At 41.0% G+C, this 12,512-nt stretch overlaps 1 protein-coding gene and 20 non-coding genes across 21 annotated transcripts in view; 20 read left to right on the plus strand and 1 right to left on the minus strand.

Moving 5' to 3' along the window:
* LOC127608703 (mitogen-activated protein kinase kinase kinase kinase 5-like) overlaps positions 1-12,512 on the minus strand; it is a 55,455-nt gene that overhangs the window by 37,128 nt on the left and 5,815 nt on the right. The window contains exons 11-13 of the mRNA XM_052077946.1: positions 11,857-11,938; positions 10,846-10,956; positions 10,624-10,705 (exon numbers count right to left, since the gene is read on the minus strand). Coding sequence (XP_051933906.1) covers positions 10,624-10,705; positions 10,846-10,956; positions 11,857-11,938 — 275 coding nt within the window. The remainder of the gene's footprint in view (positions 1-10,623; positions 10,706-10,845; positions 10,957-11,856; positions 11,939-12,512) is intronic.
* trnak-uuu (transfer RNA lysine (anticodon UUU)) lies at positions 277-349 on the plus strand. The gene has a single exon. It is a non-coding gene; the product is annotated as a tRNA-Lys (tRNA).
* On the plus strand, positions 787-859 carry trnak-uuu (transfer RNA lysine (anticodon UUU)). The gene has a single exon. It is a non-coding gene; the product is annotated as a tRNA-Lys (tRNA).
* On the plus strand, positions 1,295-1,367 carry trnak-uuu (transfer RNA lysine (anticodon UUU)). The gene has a single exon. It is a non-coding gene; the product is annotated as a tRNA-Lys (tRNA).
* trnak-uuu (transfer RNA lysine (anticodon UUU)) lies at positions 1,803-1,875 on the plus strand. The gene has a single exon. It is a non-coding gene; the product is annotated as a tRNA-Lys (tRNA).
* On the plus strand, positions 2,304-2,376 carry trnak-uuu (transfer RNA lysine (anticodon UUU)). The gene has a single exon. It is a non-coding gene; the product is annotated as a tRNA-Lys (tRNA).
* Positions 2,805-2,877, plus strand: trnak-uuu (transfer RNA lysine (anticodon UUU)). The gene has a single exon. It is a non-coding gene; the product is annotated as a tRNA-Lys (tRNA).
* trnak-uuu (transfer RNA lysine (anticodon UUU)) lies at positions 3,306-3,378 on the plus strand. Its single transcript has one exon. It is a non-coding gene; the product is annotated as a tRNA-Lys (tRNA).
* trnak-uuu (transfer RNA lysine (anticodon UUU)) lies at positions 3,807-3,879 on the plus strand. Its single transcript has one exon. It is a non-coding gene; the product is annotated as a tRNA-Lys (tRNA).
* On the plus strand, positions 4,308-4,380 carry trnak-uuu (transfer RNA lysine (anticodon UUU)). Its single transcript has one exon. It is a non-coding gene; the product is annotated as a tRNA-Lys (tRNA).
* Positions 4,813-4,885, plus strand: trnak-uuu (transfer RNA lysine (anticodon UUU)). The gene has a single exon. It is a non-coding gene; the product is annotated as a tRNA-Lys (tRNA).
* On the plus strand, positions 5,314-5,386 carry trnak-uuu (transfer RNA lysine (anticodon UUU)). The gene has a single exon. It is a non-coding gene; the product is annotated as a tRNA-Lys (tRNA).
* Positions 5,815-5,887, plus strand: trnak-uuu (transfer RNA lysine (anticodon UUU)). The gene has a single exon. It is a non-coding gene; the product is annotated as a tRNA-Lys (tRNA).
* On the plus strand, positions 6,317-6,389 carry trnak-uuu (transfer RNA lysine (anticodon UUU)). Its single transcript has one exon. It is a non-coding gene; the product is annotated as a tRNA-Lys (tRNA).
* trnak-uuu (transfer RNA lysine (anticodon UUU)) lies at positions 6,826-6,898 on the plus strand. The gene has a single exon. It is a non-coding gene; the product is annotated as a tRNA-Lys (tRNA).
* Positions 7,335-7,407, plus strand: trnak-uuu (transfer RNA lysine (anticodon UUU)). Its single transcript has one exon. It is a non-coding gene; the product is annotated as a tRNA-Lys (tRNA).
* trnak-uuu (transfer RNA lysine (anticodon UUU)) lies at positions 7,843-7,915 on the plus strand. The gene has a single exon. It is a non-coding gene; the product is annotated as a tRNA-Lys (tRNA).
* Positions 8,344-8,416, plus strand: trnak-uuu (transfer RNA lysine (anticodon UUU)). The gene has a single exon. It is a non-coding gene; the product is annotated as a tRNA-Lys (tRNA).
* On the plus strand, positions 8,853-8,925 carry trnak-uuu (transfer RNA lysine (anticodon UUU)). Its single transcript has one exon. It is a non-coding gene; the product is annotated as a tRNA-Lys (tRNA).
* Positions 9,354-9,426, plus strand: trnak-uuu (transfer RNA lysine (anticodon UUU)). Its single transcript has one exon. It is a non-coding gene; the product is annotated as a tRNA-Lys (tRNA).
* Positions 9,864-9,936, plus strand: trnak-uuu (transfer RNA lysine (anticodon UUU)). Its single transcript has one exon. It is a non-coding gene; the product is annotated as a tRNA-Lys (tRNA).

The raw sequence follows: 12,512 nt of genomic DNA on the forward strand, positions 1-12,512 counted from the left end.
TCTGTAAAATCATAAAATGAAGTCATTCATGTCCAAAAATAAAGTCAATCAACTCCATCAATAAGGTCTGTAAAGCATGAGGTCACAAACTTAATTTAAACATGGGGGAAGTTGAGATAGTATGGATGTTTCTGGGCCGCATCAAGTATTCCACAAAACGTATCAACAAAGTCCAACAAAGCAGCCATAGAGCTCATGAAGGTAGTACGTCCTCAGTCCCTCCCGGCCCACGATATTGTACTTTTATTTTGAAGTAGACCAATCAGCCAGCACAGAGCCTGGATAGCTCAGTCGGTAGAGCATCAGACTTTTAATCTGAGGGTCCAGGTTTCAAGTCCCTGTTCAGGCAATATCGATCACCGTGTGGTCGGATAACTTCACCTGAAAGACATTTTTCTGTTGTTGTCAGCTGACAGTTCTGAGTCCTAACATTGACTTTTCAGAACGTTTGCCCTCTATTGCAAGCAATATGGGAGAAACATTCAAATCATCTGAGTATGTCAATAAACTCTGTAAAATCCCAAAATGAAGTCATCCATGTCCAAAAATAAAGTCAATCAACTCCATCAATAAGGTCTGTAAAGCATGAGGTCACAAACTTAATTTAAACGTGGGGGAAGTTGAGATAGTATGGATGTTTCTGGGCCGCATCAAGTATTCCACAAAACGTATCAACAAAGTCCAACAAAGCAGCCATAGAGCTCATGAAGGTAGTACGTACTCAGTCCCTACCCGGCCCACGATATTGTACTTTTATTTTGAAGTAGACCAATCAGCCAGCACAGAGCCTGGATAGCTCAGTCGGTAGAGCATCAGACTTTTAATCTGAGGGTCCAGGGTTCAAGTCCCTGTTCAGGCGATATTGACAACTGTGTAATTGGTAACTTCACCTGAAAGACATTTTTCTGTTGATGTCAGCTGACAGTTCTGAGTCCTAACATTGACTTTTCAGAATGTTTGTCCTCGATTGCAAGCAATATGGGAGAAACATTCAAATCATCTGTGTATGTCAATAAACTCTGCAAAATCCAAAAATGAAGTCATTCATGTCCAAAAATAAAGTCAATCAACTCCATCAATAAGGTCTGTAAAGCATGAGGTCACAAACTTAATTTAAACATGGGGGAAGTTGAGATAGTATGGATGTTTCTGGGCCGCATCAAGTATTCCACAAAACGTATCAACAAAGTCCAACAAAGCAGCCATAGAGCTCATGAAGGTAGTAGGTCCTCAGTCCCTCCCGGCCCACGATATTGTACTTTTATTTTGAAGTAGACCACTCATCCAACACAGGGCCTGGATAGCTCAGTCGGTAGAGCATCAGACTTTTAATCTGAGGGTCCAGGGTTCAAGTCCCTGTTCAGGCGATATTGACAACCGTGTAATTGGTAACTTCACCTGAAAGACATTTTTCTGTTGATGTCAGCTGACAGTTCTGAGTCCTAACATTGACTTTTCAGAATGTTTGTCCTCGATTGCAAGCAATATGGGAGAAACATTCAAATCATCTGTGTATGTCAATAAACTCTGCAAAATCCAAAAATGAAGTCATTCATGTCCAAAAATAAAGTCAATCAACTCCATCAATAAGGTCTGTAAAGCATGAGGTCACAAACTTAATTTAAACGTGGGGGAAGTTGAGATAGTATGGATGTTTCTGGGCCGCATCAAGTATTCCACAAAACGTATCAACAAAGTCCAACAAAGCAGCCATAGAGCTCATGAAGGTAGTACGTCTTCAGTCCCTCCTGGCCCACGATATTATACTTTTATTTTGGAGATGACCACTCATCCAACACAGAGCCTGGATAGCTCAGTCGGTAGAGCATCAGACTTTTAATCTGAGGGTCCAGGGTTCAAGTCCCTGTTCAGGCGATATCGATGTCCGTGTGATTGGTAACTTTGCGAGAAAGACGTTTTTCTGTTGCTGACAGTTCTGAGACGTAACATTGACTTTTCAGAACGTTTGTCCTCGATTGCAAGCAATATGGGAGAAACATTCAAATCATCTGTGTATGTCAATAAACTCTGCAAAATCCCAAAATGAACTCATTCATGTCCAAAAGTAAAGTCAATCAACTCCATCAATAAGGTCTGTAAAGCATGAGGTCACAAACTTAATTTAAACGTGGGGGAAGTTGAGATAGTATAGATGTTTCTGGGCCGTATCAAGTGTTCCACAAAACGTATCAACAAAGTCCAACAAAGCAGCCATAGAGCTCATGAAGGTAGTACGTCTTCAGTCCCTCCGGGCCCACGATATTGTACTTTTATTTTGAAGTAGACCAATCAGCCAGCACAGAGCCTGGATAGCTCAGTCGGTAGAGCATCAGACTTTTAATCTGAGGGTCCAGGGTTCAAGTCCCTGTTCAGGCTATGTCGATGTTCGTGTGATTGGTAACTTTGTGTGAAAGACATTTTTCTGTTGCTGACAGTTCTGAGACGCAACATTGACTTTTCAGAACATTTGTCCTCGATTGCAAGCAATATGGGAGAAACATTCAAATCATCTGTGTATGTCAATAAACTCTGCAAAATACAAAAATGAAGTCATTCATGTCCAAAAATAAAATCAATCAACTCCATCAATAAGGTCTGTAAAGCATGAGGTCACAAACTTAATTTAAACGTGGGGGAAGTTGAGATAGTATAGATGTTTCTGGGCCGTATCAAGTGTTCCACAAAACGTATCAACAAAGTCCAACAAAGCAGCCATAGAGCTCATGAAGGTAGTACGTCTTCAGTCCCTCCGGGCCCACGATATTGTACTTTTATTTTGAAGTAGACCAATCAGCCAGCACAGAGCCTGGATAGCTCAGTCGGTAGAGCATCAGACTTTTAATCTGAGGGTCCAGGGTTCGAGTCCCTGTTCAGGCGATATCGATGTCCATGTGATTGGTAACTCTGTGTGAAAGACATTTTTCTGTTGCTGACAGTTCTGAGTCGTAACATTGACTTTTCAGAACGTTTCTCCTCAATTGCAAGCAATATGGGAGAAACATTCAAATTATCTGTGTATGTCAATAAACTCTGCAAAATCCAAAAATGAAGTCATTCATGTCCAAAAATAAAGTCAATCAACTCAATCAATAAGGTCTGTAAAGCATGAGGTCACAAACTTAATTTAAACATGGGGGAAGTTGAGATAGTATGGATGTTTCTGGGCCGCATCAAGTATTCCACAAAACGTATCAACAAAGTCCAACAAAGCAGCCATAGAGCTCATGAAGGTAGTACGTCCTCAGTCCCTCCCAGCCCACGATATTGTACTTTTATTTTGAAGTAGACCACTCAGCCAGCACAGAGCCTGGATAGCTCAGTCGGTAGAGCATCAGACTTTTAATCTGAGAGTCCAGGGTTCAAGTCCCTGTTCAGGCGATATCGATGACCGGGTAATTGGTAACTTTGTGTGAAAGACGTTTTTCTGTTGATGACAGTTCTGAGACGTAACATTGACTTTTCAGAACGTTTGTCCTCGATTGCAAGCAATATGGGAGAAACATTCAAATCATCTGAGTATGTCAATAAACTCTGTAAAATCCCAAAATGAATTCATCCATGTCCAAAAATAAAGTCAATCAACTCCATCAATAAGGTCTGTAAAGCATGAGGTCACAAACTTAATTTAAACGTGGGGGAAGTTGAGATAGTATGGATGTTTCTGGGCCGCATCAAGTATTCCACAAAACGTATCAACAAAGTCCAACAAAGCAGCCATGGAGCTCATGAAGGTAGTACGTCTTCAGTCCGTCCTGGCCCACAATATTGTACTTTTATTTTGGAGTAGACCAATCAGCCAACACAGAGCCTGGATAGCTCAGTCGTTAGAGCATCAGACTTTTAATCTGAGGGTCCAGGGTTCGAGTCCCTGTTCAGGCGATATCGATGTCCATGTGATTGGTAACTCTGTGTGAAAGACATTTTTCTGTTGCTGACAGTTCTGAGTCGTAACATTGACTTTTCAGAACGTTTCTCCTCAATTGCAAGCAATATGGGAGAAACATTCAAATTATCTGTGTATGTCAATAAACTCTGCAAAATCCCAAAATGAAGTCATTCATGTCCAAAAATAAAGTCAATCAACTCAATCAATAAGGTCTGTAAAGCATGAGGTCACAAACTTAATTTAAACATGGGGGAAGTTGAGATAGTATGGATGTTTCTGGGCCGCATCAAGTATTCCACAAAACGTATCAACAAAGTCCAACAAAGCAGCCATAGAGCTCATGAAGGTAGTACGTCCTCAGTCCCTCCCGGCCCACGATATTGTACTTTTATTTTGAAGTAGACCACTCATCCAACACAGGGCCTGGATAGCTCAGTCGGTAGAGCATCAGACTTTTAATCTGAGGGTCCAGGGTTCAAGTCCCTGTTCAGGCGATATTGACAACCGTGTAATTGGTAACTTCACCTGAAAGACATTTTTCTGTTGTCAGCTGACAGTTCTGAGTCCTAACATTGACTTTTCAGAATGTTTGTCCTCGATTGCAAGCAATATGGGAGAAACATTCAAATCATCTGAGTATGTCAATAAACTCTGTAAAATCAAAAAATGAAGTCATTCATGTCCAAAAATAAAGTACATCAACTCCATCAATAAGGTCTGTAAAGCATGAGGTCACAAACTTAATTTAAACGTGGGGGAAGTTGAGATAGTATGGATGTTTCTGGGCCGCATCAAGTATTCCACAAAACGTATCAACAAAGTCCAACAAAGCAGCCATAGAGCTCATGAAGGTAGTACGTCTTCAGTCCCTCCTGGCCCACGATATTATACTTTTATTTTGGAGATGACCACTCATCCAACACAGAGCCTGGATAGCTCAGTCGGTAGAGCATCAGACTTTTAATCTGAGGGTCCAGGGTTCAAGTCCCTGTTCAGGCGATATCGATGTCCGTGTGATTGGTAACTTTGCGAGAAAGACGTTTTTCTGTTGCTGACAGTTCTGAGACGTAACATTGACTTTTCAGAACGTTTGTCCTCGATTGCAAGCAATATGGGAGAAACATTCAAATCATCTGTGTATGTCAATAAACTCTGCAAAATCCCAAAATGAACTCATTCATGTCCAAAAGTAAAGTCAATCAACTCCATCAATAAGGTCTGTAAAGCATGAGGTCACAAACTTAATTTAAACGTGGGGGAAGTTGAGATAGTATAGATGTTTCTGGGCCGTATCAAGTGTTCCACAAAACGTATCAACAAAGTCCAACAAAGCAGCCATAGAGCTCATGAAGGTAGTACGTCTTCAGTCCCTCCGGGCCCACGATATTGTACTTTTATTTTGAAGTAGACCAATCAGCCAGCACAGAGCCTGGATAGCTCAGTCGGTAGAGCATCAGACTTTTAATCTGAGGGTCCAGGGTTCGAGTCCCTATTCAGGCGATATCGATGTCCATGTGATTGGTAACTCTGTGTGAAAGACATTTTTCTGTTGCTGACAGTTCTGAGTCGTAACATTGACTTTTCAGAACGTTTCTCCTCAATTGCAAGCAATACGGGAGAAACATTCAAATTATCTGTGTATGTCAATAAACTCTGCAAAATCCAAAAATGAAGTCATTCATGTCCAAAAATAAAGTCAATCAACTCAATCAATAAGGTCTGTAAAGCATGAGGTCACAAACTTAATTTAAACATGGGGGAAGTTGAGATAGTATGGATGTTTCTGGGCCGCATCAAGTATTCCACAAAACGTATCAACAAAGTCCAACAAAGCAGCCATAGAGCTCATGAAGGTAGTACGTCCTCAGTCCCTCCCAGCCCACGATATTGTACTTTTATTTTGAAGTAGACCACTCATCCAACACAGAGCCTGGATAGCTCAGTCGGTAGAGCATCAGACTTTTAATCTGAGGGTCCAGGGTTCAAGTCCCTGTTCAGGCTATATCGATGTCCGTGTGATTGGTAACTTTGTGTGAAAGACATTTTTCTGTTGCTGACAGTTCTGAGACGCAACATTGACTTTTCAGAACATTTGTCCTCGATTGCAAGCAATATGGGAGAAACATTCAAATCATCTGTGTATGTCAATAAACTCTGTAAAATCCCAAAATGAAGTCATCCATGTCCAAAAATAAAGTCGCATCAACTCCATCAATAAGGTCTCTAAAGCATGAGGTCACAAACTTAATTTAAACGTGGGGGAAGTTGAGATAGTATAGATGTTTCTGGGCCGTATCAAGTGTTCCACAAAACGTATCAACAAAGTCCAACAAAGCAGCCATAGAGCTCATGAAGGTAGTACGTCTTCAGTCCCTCCGGGCCCACGATATTGTACTTTTATTTTGAAGTAGACCAATTAGCCAGCACAGAGCCTGGATAGCTCAGTCGGTAGAGCATCAGACTTTTAATCTGAGGGTCCAGGGTTCAAGTCCCTGTTCAGGCGATATCGATCACCGTGTGGTCGGATAACTTCACCTGAAAGATATTTTTCTGTTGTTGTCAGCTGACAGTTCTGAGTCCTAACATTGACTTTTCAGAATGTTTGTCCTCGATTGCAAGCAATATGGGAGAAACATTCAAATCATCTGTGTATGTCAATAAACTCTGCAAAATCCAAAAATCAAGTCATTCATGTCCAAAAATAAAGTCAATCAACTCCATCAATAAGGTCTGTAAAGCATGAGGTCACAAACTTAATTTAAACGTGGGGGAAGTTGAGATAGTATGGATGTTTCTGGGCCGCATCAAGTATTCCACAAAACGTATCAACAAAGTCCAACAAAGCAGCCATAGAGCTCATGAAGGTAGTACGTCCTCAGTCCCTCCCGGCCCACGATATTGTACTTTTATTTTGAAGTAGACCAATCAGCCAGTACAGAGCCTGGATAGCTCAGTCGGTAGAGCATCAGACTTTTAATCTGAGGGTCCAGGGTTCAAGTCCCTGTTCAGGCGATATCGATCACCGTGTGGTCGGATAACTTCACCTGAAAGACATTTCTCTGTTGTTGTCAGCTGACAGTTCTGAGTCCTAACATTGACTTTTCAGAACGTTTGCCCTCGATTGCAAGCAATATGGGAGAAACATTCAAATCATCTGAGTATGTCAATAAACTCTGTAAAATCCCAAAATGAAGTCATCCATGTCCAAAAATAAAGTCAATCAAATCCATCAATAAGGTCTGTAAAGCATGAGGTCACAAACTTAATTTAAACGTGGGGGAAGTTGAGATAGTATGGATGTTTCTGGGCCGCATCAAGTATTCCACAAAACGTATCAACAAAGTCCAACAAAGCAGCCATAGAGCTCATGAAGGTAGTACGTCCTCAGTCCCTCCCGGCCCACGATATTGTACTTTTATTTTGAAGTAGACCAATCAGCCAGCACAGAGCCTGGATAGCTCAGTCGGTAGAGCATCAGACTTTTAATCTGAGGGTCCAGGGTTCAAGTCCCTGTTCAGGCGATATTGACAACCGTGTAATTGGTAACTTCACCTGAAAGACATTTTTCTGTTGATGTCAGCTGACAGTTCTGAGTCCTAACATTGACTTTTCAGAATGTTTGTCCTCGATTGCAAGCAATATGGGAGAAATATTCAAATCATCTGTGTATGTCAATAAACTCTGTAAAATCCAAAAATGAAGTCATTCATGTCCAAAAATAAAGTCAATCAACTCCATCAATAAGGTCTGTAAAGCATGAGGTCACAAACTTAATTTAAACGTGGGGGAAGTTGAGATAGTATGGATGTTTCTGGGCCGCATCAAGTATTCCACAAAACGTATCAACAAAGTCCAACAAAGCAGCCATAGAGCTCATGAAGGTAGTACGTCTTCAGTCCCTCCCGGCCCACGATATTGTACTTTTATTTTGAAGTAGACCAATCAGCCAGCACAGAGCCTGGATAGCTCAGTCGGTAGAGCATCAGACTTTTAATCTGAGGGTCCAGGGTTCAAGTCCCTGTTCAGGCGATATCGATGACCGGGTAATTGGTAACTTTGTGTGAAAGACGTTTTTCTGTTGATGACAGTTCTGAGACGTAACATTGACTTTTCAGAACGTTTGTCCTCGATTGCAAGCAATATGGGAGAAACATTCAAATCATCTGAGTATGTCAATAAACTCTGTAAAATCCCAAAATGAATTCATCCATGTCCAAAAATAAAGTCAATCAACTCCATCAATAAGGTCTGTAAAGCATGAGGTCACAAACTTAATTTAAACGTGGGGGAAGTTGAGATAGTATGGATGTTTCTGGGCCGCATCAAGTATTCCACAAAACGTATCAACAAAGTCCAACAAAGCATCCATAGAGCTCATGAAGGTAGTACGTCCTCAGTCCCTCCCGGCCCACGATATTGTGCTTTTATTTTGAAGTAGACCAATCAGCCAGCACAGACCCTGGATAGCTCAGTCGGTAGAGCATCAGACTTTTAATCTGAGGGTCCAGGGTTCAAGTCCCTGTTTAGGCGATATCGATCACCGTGTGGTCGGATAACTTCACCTGAAAGACATTTTTCTGTTGTTGTCAGCTGACAGTTCTGAGTCCTAACATTGACTTTTCAGAATGTTTGTCCTCGATTGCAAGCAATATGGGAGAAACATTCAAATCATCTGACTATGTCAATAAACTCTGTAAAATCATAAAATGAAGTCATTCATGTCCAAAAATAAAGTCAATCAACTCCATCAATAAGGTCTGTAAAGCATGAGGTCACAAACTTAATTTAAACGTGGGGGAAGTTGAGATAGTATGGATGTTTCTGGGCCGTATCAAGTGTTCCACAAAACGTATCAACAAAGTCCAACAAAGCAGCCATAGAGCTCATGAAGGTAGTACGTCTTCAGTCCCTCCCGGCCCACGATATTGTACTTTTATTTTGAAGTAGACCAATCAGCCAGCACAGAGCCTGGATAGCTCAGTCGGTAGAGCATCAGACTTTTAATCTGAGGGTCCAGGGTTCAAGTCCCTGTTCAGGCGATATTGATGACTGGGTAATCGGTAACTTTGTGTGAAAGACGTTTTTCTGTTGATGACAGTTCTGAGACGTAACATTGACTTTTCAGAACGTTTGTCCTCGATTGCAAGCAATATGGGAGAAACATTCAAATCATCTGAGTATGTCAATAAACTCTGTAAAATCCCAAAATGAATTCATCCATGTCCAAAAATAAAGTCAATCAACTCCATCAATAAGGTCTGTAAAGCATGAGGTCACAAACTTAATTTAGACGTGGGGGAAGTTGAGATAGTATGGATGTTTCTGGGCCGCATCAAGTATTCCACAAAACGTATCAACAAAGTCCAACAAAGCAGCCATAGAGCTCATGAAGGTAGTACGTCCTCAGTCCCTCCCGGCCCACGATATTGTACTTTTATTTTGAAGTAGACCAATCAGCCAGCACAGAGCCTGGATAGCTCAGTCGGTAGAGCATCAGACTTTTAATCTGAGGGTCCAGGGTTCAAGTCCCTGTTCAGGCGATATCGATCACCGTGTGGTCGGATAACTTCACCTGAAAGACATTTTTCTGTTGTTGTCAGCTGACAGTTCTGAGTCCTAACATTGACTTTTCAGAACGTTTGCCCTCTATTGCAAGCAATATGGGAGAAACATTCAAATCATCTGAGTATGTCAATAAACTCTGTAAAATCCCAAAATGAAGTCATCCATGTCCAAAAATAAAGTCAATCAACTCCATCAATAAGGTCTGTAAAGCATGAGGTCACAAACTTAATTTAAACGTGGGGGAAGTTGAGATAGTATGGATGTTTCTGGGCCGCATCAAGTATTCCACAAAACGTATCAACAAAGTCCAACAAAGCAGCCATAGAGCTCATGAAGGTAGTACGTACTCAGTCCCTACCCGGCCCACGATATTGTACTTTTATTTTGAAGTAGACCAATCAGCCAGCACAGAGCTTGGATAGCTCAGTCGTTAGAGCATCAGACTTTTAATCTGAGGGTCCAGGGTTCAAGTCCCTGTTCAGGCGATATTGACAACCGTGTAATTGGTAACTTCACCTGAAAGACATTTTTCTGTTGATGTCAGCTGACAGTTCTGAGTCCTAACATTGACTTTTCAGAACGTTTGTCCTCGATTGCAAGCAATATGGGAGAAACATTCAAATCATCTGAGTATGTCAATAAACTCTGTAAAATCCCAAAATGAAGTCATCCATGTCCAAAAATAAAGTCAATCAACTCCATCAATAAGGTCTGTAAAGCATGAGGTCACAAACTTAATTGAAACGTGGGGGAAGTTGAGATAGTATGGATGTTTCTGGCCCGCATCAAGTATTCCACAAAAAAGTATCAACAAAGTCCAACAAAGCAGCCATGGAGCTCATGAAGGTAGTACGTCTTCAGTCCCTCCCGGCCCACGATATTGTACTTTTATTTTGGAGTAGACCACTTAGCCAGCACAAAGCCTGGATAGGGTTCAAGTACCTGTTCAGGCAATATCGATGACTGGGTAATCGTTAATCATTTTATCATACATTTTTCTGATGAAATTGGTCTGATTTAAAAAAAAAACTGTAGAGAAACAACATCAGACTTTTTTTTATCTGAGGGTCCAGATTTCAAGTCCTGTTTCAGACAATCATTGAAATGTTGCAGGAAATACCTTTAAATAGTTCATGAAGAATTTTATTCTGTATGAGTGTGTGCTGTCTTACACTTGGTGTCTGAGTATTTCCTCTCTACCCAGTTGTCTTTGCTGATAGACTGGATCCTCTTCAAAGATCCGGGCACACTCACCTACAATCCAAACAAATGAAGTAAATGTTCTCAGTGTAGAAATACAATTGGAGACAGTCAGGTTTGGGGTCCTGTTTGGCCTCAAATGAATTTAAAATCCAGTCAAAATATTGTTATGCTATCATGTTCGTATCTCAGACCTCCATTTCATCATCATCAGTTGCTGGGCAGAAATTCTCAGGGTGTCGACACTTCTCCAGCAGGTCCAGAGTCAGCGCTCGGCTCAGGCTCTGCTGGCTCAGAAACATGTGCTGGGACATAAAAGTAAGTAAGAGTCACAGTTAGGGTTTCAGGTTCATGTTTAAAATTTGGTTTTTGAGTCTGTTAGTTAGGGCTTCTAATTCAGGTTTAGAACAGAGTTGGGTTTAATTTTATGGTTTTAAGACAGAGTTAAAGTTTGAAAATGGGGTTTTAAGCCTTGGTTCGGAGTTCAAAGTTGGTATCAAACCAGGGCTTTAAGAAGGGTTTCAAATTTGAGGTTCAAACAAGTATGAAGCAAATTTGGCGATTTTTTGAGTACTTAGTGCTAAAACTATTTCAAGTCTACTTTCATAGTTATACCCATCGGAACACACTTATATTCACTTCATATTTGAGTTTCAAGCTTCGGTTAGGACTTCAAACTTAAGTGAGAGTTTAAAATCTTCAAGTCTTTCAAGTCTTTAAGACAAGGTTGAGGTTTTGAACCTAGGCGATGGTTTTCAAAGTAGTGTTTAAAGCCAGGTTACATGTTTCACACTAATTAGGATTTCAAAGTCGGGTGTTACTCACAGTTTAGCGTGATAAGGGTTCCCAATGGCCCAAATTAAAGTTTCAATCCAAGGTTAGGTTTTCAAGTTAGGATTTTAACCAAGGGTTCAGGTTTGAAATTGGAGTTTCAACTAACGTTACAGTTTCAAAGCAGCACCTCAAGACAGATTCAGGGTTTCCAATTGGGGTTTCAAACAACAGTTTGGGCTTTCATTTGGGTTGCAAACGAGGGGCTCATAGTAGGGATTTAAACTTGCAAGCAGGGTTTATATTTAATAGCAGGGTTTAAAGCCAGAGTTCAGTTTTCAAATTTCGGTTTCAAGCCAGGACTATTGTTTCAAACTTGGGTTAGTATGTTAAATGTCAGGTTTCAAGGTACAGGTGATGATCATGTCACTGACTGAGAGCATCTTGGAAGCGCTCGGTCTCTTCTTGGGGTTCTTCACCAGCACAGCCTTCACAAAGTTGTAGAACATGGACGACCTGCACACAGTTAACACAGCACCTCACACCCGTACATCAACTTCTAGTAATGTCATACCACATTACCATATCACAATGACACTGAAGCAAAAGTCACTAAAGTCCAACATTAAAGTAACTCAATTCGTTAAAGCCCATCAATGCCCTGAACTCTATACCAGTAATTACAGGGCACACTTAAACCAACAACCATTAATACTCACAATCACAATTGTGGGAGGAAAACGGAGTTACCCGGAATACCCAGAGAAAACCCAAGCAGAGACAGGGAACTCTTGCAAACTCCACACAGAAAGGCTGGAGGCTGTATTCGAACCACCGCCCTCTGCACTGTGAGGCAGATGTGTCAAACAGTCGTCCACCATGCTGCCCCTCAGTAAAGTCCATCAATAAAATCACTTAATTCTGTCACTAAAGCCACAAAAGTGTATTTCAAAAGTTCATCAGTAAAGTCACAAAGGGTCAACCAAATGAAGAAAGTCACAATGGACATGAATAAGCTCAATCTACAAAGTATTTCAATTAACTTACTGAAGTCCATAAGTAAAGTCACCATTTTGTAATCATGACATCA

Source organism: Hippocampus zosterae, chromosome 10, assembly GCF_025434085.1.
Source record: "Hippocampus zosterae strain Florida chromosome 10, ASM2543408v3, whole genome shotgun sequence".
Lineage (NCBI taxonomy): Eukaryota > Metazoa > Chordata > Actinopteri > Syngnathiformes > Syngnathidae > Hippocampus > Hippocampus zosterae.